Source organism: Megalops cyprinoides, chromosome 19 (genome assembly GCF_013368585.1).
Source record: "Megalops cyprinoides isolate fMegCyp1 chromosome 19, fMegCyp1.pri, whole genome shotgun sequence".
Lineage (NCBI taxonomy): Eukaryota > Metazoa > Chordata > Actinopteri > Elopiformes > Megalopidae > Megalops > Megalops cyprinoides.
The window spans coordinates 12,756,061-12,766,093 of NC_050601.1; the positions used below are offsets into that span (position 1 = coordinate 12,756,061).

Here is a 10,033-nt window from a genome sequence, read left to right on the forward strand (position 1 = left end):
CCCCCCAAAATCTGCAATCCCTTTTTTGGTGACGTTGCATACTGTAGGCCACAAAGGGTTAGGGACTGCCTTTCAGACTAGTTGGATGTCTTAATGAAATTGGAGGTAAAAAAAGTGCAAATAAGTTGAGGAAATTTATTTGGAAATTGGACCTGTGAAACCCAACAGTGGGCACACACACCTTTAATGCAATCAAACAATTGTACTACAGGAAAACATGTTACAAGTGTTTTGAGAATGTCAGAATAATTAAAATACACATACACACACACACGCACACACAAAACTCCCACTCCAACATCTGGACACTAAAGGCAATCTCCGTTTAACCAATGATCACATCCAGAGGAATTCCAAGCACTTATAACAATTACCCACAGTGCAATAAATCTACCTATACATAGATATATTTATAGTATATATATCATGGGGAATTCAATAAAGACTTTGCTCCATTTAAACAGTTTCATGAACATTTTAAAATTGTATAAATAAAAATGGTGATAAACAAAACCAAAACAAAGCTAGTTCATGTCTTTTTACAGATTCGTTTCCTCAACATTATGTGGAAATTGGAAACTGTCTCAAAAAAAAGAAAAAAAGAAAAAAGATTAGTCTTACAGTCAATTCTCCAAGACAAAGAGATCAATGACTTTGGCCAATCCAACAAAAGAAGAAAAATCTTTGTATATCTAAACACACACTGGACAGACAACTCACTAACGTACATTGCGCATTTACAAGAGGTTGACTACCAAACTGAGACAACTGTACACATTTTGGAGATAAGACCATAATAATTACGGAGCGATTTTATTTTTTACATTTTTTTTTCCTTCTTTTTAGATTTTTGTTGTTTCTGTGTTTTAGTTTCCCATTCAGCAGCAATGCGACGGATGATTTTTCCTTTATTTTGTGGAGAGAATAAGGGCCACAATGAGACCGTAGAGCCCCAACACCTCAGCGAAAATGAGGATGAGGATCATGCCCACGAATAACCTGGGCTGCTGTGCCGTGCCCCTGACTCCAGCGTCCCCGACGATGCCGATGGCAAAGCCAGCAGCCAGGCCGCTCAGACCCACGCTCAGGCCTGCACCTAGGTGGAGGAAACTCCTGCAGGGGGCGACAGAGACACACACAAGAGAGCAAGATGGTGAATTACCTGCTCAGGTCAAACGAGTCTCAGAAAAGACAACCAACAGCTAAATAAAATGGCAACTCCCATCCCTGATAAAATCAGACCCATGCATTATAAATATCACAACTGTCTGGACAAACAGTTTATAATGCATTCCTCCACGACTGTACTGAACGTCTTGAAGCAGCTCACAAGACTGTTCCACATGCATGCACTCACCATTACAGAGTATTCAACTTCATTTATGTTTCATGAGTGAGGCCTGCATTCCGTGCACTTACTTGAAGAGAGTGACTTTTTCTGAGATGTTGTTGGCGATCAGCACTGCTACCACCAGGCCGTAGATGGCTATGATACCCGCCATGACCACAGGGATGATGGACTTCATGATCAGCTCTGGCCTCATCACCGACATGGCAGCGATGCCCGTGCCACTCTTAGCTGTGCCATATGCTGCTCCCAAGGCTGAAACGAGAGGAAGTGATGTCAGGATATGGGTCCACAACAGAGCACGGGTTATACATCTACCGACTGAACAATCACCCACGGCAGAGCTTTCAGTAATACTGCGAATGGCCAGACATCTGGCTAACGTAAAATGAACTTCAGATTTCCCCCCAACATTGTTTTAGGGGCTAAAATCATTAAACTTCAGAAGGGACCCACCCACAGAAAAGAAGCACACGCTTGAGCATCTGTTGAAGTACCTTATGTCTGACAGCGAAGCAATGCTTATGTTTGTACTAAGAAAGGATTAAACAATTCCACACAAGATAGATTACCAACTGCAAGGCACGTGACTTTTATACTTTTCTGAACATGCACTGGGAGAGAGAGATTTCATCCCGATTTGTAATATTCTTTAGGCCCCTAATATTTTGGTGGGTCAAACTCAAACTCACCAAGTTCACCAGTTAAGCAAACTGGCTGTTTTACCATTGCTGTAAGACAAGCGCTGATCGAAAACGGTTTCAGGGGTTAAAAACTGGCCAAATTTCAGTTGCACATGCAACTGAACTCTGGTGCCATTTGCTACAGGTTGCAATGGCCTTCGATCCATTGGAAGCCCAAGACACCTCACACCTGCATTTACTCAGAGGTAGCAATATCATGGGAGAGCAAAGAGGCTTCACTTGTGACCCTGGGTAAATCCTTCCAGGTTACAGCATCTTAAATCACTATGCCACTCATTTTACACAGAGGCCATAATCACACAGAGATCCACCCAAAGGCCACTGATCGTGATGTCAAAGGGCACAAAAAAAAGAGGCTTGACTGTGAAACACAACATCTGGTGTGACTTGCAGGAAAAGGATGAGGTAAATAACTTGATGTGCATTTCAGTGTCGCACTGCAGACAATGCAATTCCTTCAAGGTTAACGCCATCTTTCAGTGCTGTGTAGAATATACATGTGTACAAGAATCTGCAAAAAAAGGTCAAAATTTCCCCCTAGTCGGGTGAGACAATTCTCACAATTCTCCCCAAAAATGCCAACTTGCCAAGGACAAACGATGAGGCAGACTGCATCTGACTGGCTCAGCAGAGTGAGAACCCAGTGCCGACTACTCTCAGAGGTCTATGTATTTTGCGACTGCACTGTTTCAGCTAAGGCAGCAGACAGCCACATTTAGGATCTCTAATATATTTTAATATATTCCTTTCTTCCACGTACAGGAAAAAATAAAACGCTTCACACAGATCTGAGCCGGAGGAAAAGCACAGCCATGGGGAAATTCATGACAAAAGTCCTCCCACACTGTGACATTTCACATAAGGGAGGGGGGGGGTGTGATATCAGGAGTGCCACACACACCTCTCCGCAGCTCTGTGACAGATGGCTTCTGTAACAGACTGGAGGAAGACAGAGCCTCTATTAAAGGTACAGATGGCAGCCACCTAACCGCGACTCGATTATTAGAGGAGCGAGTGATCAATGCAAAGTTAAACTACAACGCCCTGCATAAAACATGCCCTGCAAGCAGAAATAAATCTATGCGCCTCTGTGGTGAATGACTGCAAGCAGTTTAATTTATTCCGAGTTAAAAAGCGGCTTGTCGATATCCACTGGATCAGGCTCGGGCTATGGCAGGACTCACAAATTCAACAGATTTTGACGGCTGGTGAAGTAAAAAAAAAACAAAACCTGCTATTACTGGACTGATTTAGTCCCGTTTTCTTTCATGATTGATGCCAAAGCACGAAGACGACAAAGGCCTCACTGATAGCTTTACTAATCTACTTTTCTCCAACCCCGCTGACCCAGAAAGCTCAGTTTAACTCTGAGTAATCAGTGAACAGGATACGTTTCATAGAGAGCAGAGGCAGAGCAGGCAGCAGACCATCTATTCCATACATAAGACTGATGCAAACGCACCCTCCCTGGCCAGGTCTGTCTCTCAGGAGACCACCCAGCCTTTGTGTTAGATACAAATGGCAGAGCTGAACATGTGGAAATAACAGGAAGCCAGATGAGACCAATGACCAATGAGAAGAGGCTTCCCACCCCTTCCAGTGCCACTACAGTGAGGGAAGATTTCTCCAGAGCCGGCATATGAGCATGTGAAGAGGAGACTCCTTCATGCCATTATCTGTGGCTGGAGAAACAGAAGAGCTACAATTCCCAGCCTATCTGGCAAAAGCCTACAATGCTGTCACAAAACCCTTCATACAGGACAATCAATGAATTCAATCATCTAAATAAAAACATACACCTTGGGCTTCTACGTCTCACTACAGCATTTCGAAAAACTGTACACCCCTTTTACTACATTTCCAATTTTCATACCTGCCCACAATTTCCTTGCCTCTACTACGCACACATTTGAAGATTGTGAAGTTACCCACCTGTTGTAATTATCACATGGCAAGAACTACACCGATGATATTACCTTAGGGGCCAGTTCTTACAAATGTGGTGCCGAAAAGGTCTAATGCTCCTGATTCCCTAAGACTGTTTCTCCAGCTACACTGACACCTGCTGGCAGGCACAGGTATTAGTACCCAGGCATACTTAAAAGTATCTGAACCCAAAGCAACAGATCAGAACCAGTCAAAGGTACAGACATAATTTATGCTCAAGAGCCAAATGTGACTGCACTTTATCACACCTGAATGTGTAAATATAGCTATTCAAGCTACCTAATGCATATAATACTTTCATATACTTAATTCTGACAAAAGATAGCATACAAAAATGCAGACTGTTGTGTTGAAGCTGCCAATTCAAATCCCCCTGTTTTATTCCAAACCCTGCACTAAGTGTTTTATACATAAATAATACTGTTGTGAAGGATGATAAAATATTCAATTCACATTTACGCGTCGCCACAAAATCAACATTATTTGCAGTAAATGAGCATGCAACACTCACGCAACAACACTTAATTGGAACTTGAACCACTTTCTACTATTATCTGCGCACACACTCAGTAAACCTGGGAGCCAATCAGGCCAGTACCATCGGGAAGGAAGCATGTGCTGTAACCATCATCGCTTTCTGTGAAACATTAAGACAGAATCTATTCATAAATTCAATTTATTAGAACTAATGACTTTAGATCTTGAAATGAAATAATGAAATGCCAATACAGTGACTTTAGTATCCTAAAATCTTGAACAACTATTTTGAGAATGCTGTTCAATCAAAGTTTGACCTCAAAAACAGGTCCGACAGTAAATACCCAAAGAGTAGGTCTCAAATCAGATCTAGATGACCTCCTGGCCAAAAGAACACTTGCTTGTACACTGGCAAGGAACACAGTCAGACCACAACTGCTGTCTGGAATAAACTACAACTAATTGAGCACTTTTTTGTCAGGATATGCTTCATTAAATCTTTTGTTCCAAGCAGTCCATTTACCCATTTATCCCCCCCTTCACAACCACAGATTGCAGCAGAATGAATGACTTCAGAGGGCATATGGATGGACCTTGACAGATATGTTCAGACTGGATGTTAGCATCACTGGAAACACTGTGAATCCTATGAGATATGGGACTGAAGCGTCAGACAGTTTCAGTCATATGATCAAGCATAATGCGCACCACGTATTCTTGTTACATGAGGAAGTGATTACAATTCATCCAACTACTGCTCTTTCTGGTAAAGTACTGTAAACCTGAAATTAAGATGTGTCAAAAAAATATTCTCAAGATTATGCAAGTTTGCCAGTAGTTACATAAAACTGTAAAATAACTGATTTTGTTATGAAAACCAGACATTATTTTTGACTTTCTTCGGATGTCCAATGTCACTAGTGCGGCTAATCCTACTGTTTAAGTTCAAATATTAACCATCTAGCTACCAACAGTACAATACTGTAGCTACCCTTTATAGTACACAAATATACCAAAATAGCTAATAATATGAGGACTTCCACATTCACAATAATGCTCTGAAGTAAATTTGATCAGTTGCAGTGCTGTCACGTGTCCCCTGACAGCTAACCAAGAGCTGTTGGTGACAAAATGTGACACACATCTGACTGAAATATGAGTCAGAGAGAGCTGGTGGGAAGATATTGATTAAAACTACAGGGATGGCAGCTCAATTTTAACTAGCGAGCTCCCACTTTCTGCTCCATTAAGGATAGCAGCGACTGCCTGTTACACAATTCGAAATTGAAAGTGAAGGCGCAGCTTAGTTCAAGATTGGACAAAGCCAATGTCAACTAATTTCAGCTATCTGGTTAAATAATCTGTGGCCAGACTTCAAAGGCTGTTACAGCTAAGGCAAACAAGAAAATGAGGTCTATTGATAACATATTTTAAACAGCAATCTAGAAAATCTAGAAATCTTAGTTCAACTATATCCTAAAAGGAAATTTCCTGTGTGCAACACTTAATTTTATGTAATATATATAGATACATACACACACACACACGTGTATGCATGTTTATGTATGCGTGTGAGTGGGGAGACAATGACGTTGCCTTTCAGATTTCTGTATGAAATCCCACCTCACAGCCTGGACTCGAGTCCTGTCTTCATTACTGAATACCAGCAGCAAACCTCAAGAAAGGTGCAGGAGTGCAGTAAAGCTGTGCTCAGTGGCTGCTGCTCACACCTACGCGTGACGGATTGCTCTGGCCTCTCCCTGAGCAAACCCAGTCAGCCAGGAAAGCCATTCACAGCTCCCCGTGAAGGCAGACATGCTGCTGACAATAAGGTGTCAATTTAAGTCAATTAAAAGGTGGAAGAAAAACACACTTCCCCTCTACTACGCATAAAAAAATGAGGCTTTCGAGGAAGAGCTTGACAATAGGTTTTTTCAGCAGCAAAGCGAGTACTCCGGCACTTGTTCCCCTTTGCATAAGCAGGAGGGCTGGTGCCACGCTAACGCTCTGGGAGAACCTTAGCGTCAGAGTCTCTCCAGGCCCAATGTGTGCCACTGGAGCATGCACTGAGTGGTGCACAGCCGTGTGGAACTTATGGGACCACGTTACCGGGCTGGATTCTGGGTCAGTGCTCACTACTGCACAAACCGCTGATCAACAAAACCTGCAGTGGGGAGGCCCATCTGCGCACCTAACACCAGAGAACCCTGTCAGCCCACAACCAGGGGCCCCAGGCTCCAGATGGAAGCACCGACAGGCAGTCTATACCAGTGGAGAGGTCAGACTAGCCTTGCCACTCATCTGCCCTGCTGTCCTTCTCTCTGTGAGGTTTGCACCCAATGGCACAGGCCAAGCAAGGGACCCCAGTCTAAATGACCTCACACACAGGAGAAAGAGGCACTGAGGTTTGCATGCTGCAGCATGACTGGAATCAAACTGACACTGAGTAATGTCATCATAACGGAGCAACACAGATGTTAGACTTACACTTGATGGTATTCATGTTAGATAATACAGTGGCGTGATAATAATAATATATGTTATTATTATAAAATAATGTGTCAGCTGTATGTTTTTGCCCCCATGCCTTCATTGCACATACATAGGGAAAAGAGATGTTATTTATTCAATGGGATTTACAAGTAACACTTTTCTCTGTACATATGAATTATAATACCTATATTAAAGTGGCTCTGTGCATTTTATGGTTTACTTGTATAATACTTATTAAGCTGCGACCAACACTCCAATGAGTTAAATCCACTAAAATCATGAACATCTTGACAGCATACACTTTTATGGATTACATTTATCATATGATATGATTATGACATGATCACATGATTATGACAGTAGAGGTAAATCAGTGACAAGCTGACAACCTACAAAAAAAGAACATTGCCTGCAATGGAGTTTAGGAGACTGCATTATGATTATGCATGCCTGCAGCCAGTTCAGGTCATGTCACCGTAGGCTGTGACTGTACATTCCGGTGACATTCTGAGTTGGGCTTGAACTGTGCCAACCTGTGATCTCATCTTACTCCAGTCTTCAGTTTGTGTCAACAACTGTCAGACAGTCAAAGCAAGTGCCACTCATATCACAGCCCAAAATCAGCCAATGAGGAACACAGGCCATAGCTTCAGATAAGACGACCATTAACAACAGGAACTCTCTTCGGAGACACAACAGTATGTACAAGCTCATATTCTCCTTTGAAATGTATTCATTCATAAAACGCCAACCAGTCATTTCATGGATCCATCTACTATGAAATACAGTTAATCCCATTCTTCACTATAACACCCTTCAACACGTTCATATTTTACAAAATTACGTGTGAGTAAAGCCCAAAGGAAGGGCAGGTATGCTACAAGCTGTCAATCAAGGACAGATGTGAACCAGTAAGAAGGCTTTGCAACTGAACAGCGATATCAATAAATCATTGATTACACAACATTATGTGGATCGTGCATCCTCTCTTGCACATTCCTACCACCTTCTTGCAAAATGTCACGAAAAATTAACATGTTCATAGCATGTTAAATATTCTTAGACAATTTAAGACGACTGAGGATAAAGTGTTCTGACGAAGATAACAGAAACTCACAGGAGCATGGTTATACTCCGGCTTTGAGAAGCCAACCATTCCCGTACCCTTGCGCTAACCAACATAAGCATCTCACGTACAAGTGGGCGCACCTGAGGCGGCCTTGGGACGGATAAACCTTATTCAGATGCATATGCCAACACCGCAATCCCGAAAATGGCTTCCCTTGCTCTTTATATCGAAACCAGTCGTTCCCCCCTGCAGTCATATGACTCACTACGGGGACTCCCCTCCCCCGCAAACCGGATCGCTGACGAGTATGTTCGAAGATTGCGTCAAATTCATGGTTGGACTACGAATTGTCGACGAACACCGCATAAGACAGCAAATTCAAACAGAAAACGGCCATGACGAACGGTTCCGATCATTCCCGAACGTCGGTAGCCACCCAGGTGGAATTAAACAGGCACCCCCCTCGTTTGAAGTTAACAATACAATTGTAGCTAGCTGTTATTTATTAACGCCATTTAACAGACGTATATCGTGTATGAAGAAAGGATGCCGTCATTCTTACACATCACCATTCTGGCGTCGATACTACCTACGGCAGCTCGCTAACTCTAGCTAGCTAGCGTCCTTCTTGGTATGCTGGCCAGCCTGCTGGACAAGCTTGGCTAACAAAATGTCACTAAAAATCGAAGATATCGATGTATTGTTTTAGCTCGCTCGCTGGCTCACAAATACCCTCTTCGTGTAAAAACCGTCATAGCGCCAAGAACATTGCTAACCTGCAAGCTAGCGACTCGGCTCGAACAGCCATCTAACGTTAGTTAGCCAGCCAGCTATCCAGGAAACTGTACAGCCAGCCAGCTGGACTAGCTACTTCACTCATCAAATATGCAGATGAATAGACATCGTCAGATAGCTTGTTAATACCCTGACAATTGGCTTGTCAGCTACCTGCATATAACACAAAATCATGTTAAAACATAGAATATACGTCAATGGCGACGTCATCTACATGAAAATCTCATCCCTTCCCCCATCCACCTAGCTGGCTAGTACCAAGCTGCACAATCATCATAACGCACCGTTAATACAAGCAATCACACCCTCTTTCAGATAAATACACTAATTATTAAAAAAGAAATTAGAAAATACACTCAAAGCATGCATTTCTAAACTACTCGTTTGATATGACAATTGAAGATATGAATGATTCAATTACCGCTGAAAACCATAGCCGCAGATGCACCCATCACTGCGAAGAATGGGGAGTACTCGGGGCTTTCGGCGGACATTCTTTCTCGCTCACAAGACGAACAGAAGAGAGTACAAAAACGGTGGCAATCGCGGAACTCTGTAACTAAAAGGAAAAGCCTACAATCTCTAGCGGTATATTAGAAGCCAAGGACCTAAGAACAGACTACGAAGGAGTCACGAATCTGCACTTATGGTGAATACCGGCGCAGCAGTGGAAAATGGCGAAGTGGAAAATGTCACCTGACCAGCATTTGGACACAGCCCATCATGTTTTTGTAGGGGTAACAAATAACAATGTATACATTTGAATTTATTTATATAAACTACAGTGTCTTACATAAATTCAGTAACACATTTATTCGCATTTAAACAAAAAATATTATGCTTATAATCCATTGCAACAGGATATAAATTTTTCTTTACTTATTGATTATAATGTTTTCCCCTAGTTTTGTTCCGTTGGTGGTATGCCCCGCTGCAGCCTGTCACTGGTAAGTGAGAAGTATCCCGTCTCACGATGGGTTTGGATGGGTTGTAGGCAATTGACAAGTATTGTGACTGGATGGTAACCGCAATAAATAATTGTACCATTGCCATTTAGCTAGACGTATTATACACGTACGTAGCTAACTTGCAAATGTAAAAAAACAAACAAGCGATAAAACAAACAAATAAAATTCATGCATCCATTCCAGTAAAAAATTCTGTGATAGTATTTTTTTAAGCCAACAATTGATGCCCGCC

General features: G+C 42.3%; 1 protein-coding gene across 1 annotated transcript; it reads right to left on the reverse strand.

Annotated features, from left to right (window-relative positions):
• Positions 1-543: 543 nt before the first annotated feature.
• atp6v0ca (ATPase H+ transporting V0 subunit ca) lies at positions 544-9,523 on the reverse strand. Its single transcript, XM_036553104.1, has 3 exons — positions 9,255-9,523; positions 1,420-1,603; positions 544-1,113 (listed from the first exon to the last, which is right to left on the reverse strand). The coding sequence occupies exons 1-3, from the start codon at positions 9,325-9,327 to the stop codon at positions 909-911; spliced, it is 462 nt and encodes a 153-aa protein (XP_036408997.1). The 5' UTR covers positions 9,328-9,523; the 3' UTR covers positions 544-908.
• Between the last annotated feature and the right edge of the window lie 510 nt (positions 9,524-10,033).

What these genes read in the sequence shown, in the direction of transcription:
- atp6v0ca (XM_036553104.1), bottom strand. Translation starts at nt 9,327, where the DNA reads ATGTCCGCCGAAAGCCCCGAGTACTCCCCATTCTTCGCAGTGATGGGT. An exon ending in TGCGGCTATGGTTTTCAGCG is followed by an intron (nt 1,604 to 9,254) that starts GTAATTGAATCA and finishes CTCTCGTTTCAG; the next exon opens with CCTTGGGAGCAGCATATGGC. An exon ending in GAAAAAGTCACTCTCTTCAA is followed by an intron (nt 1,114 to 1,419) that starts GTAAGTGCACGG and finishes CGCCCCCTGCAG; the next exon opens with GAGTTTCCTCCACCTAGGTG.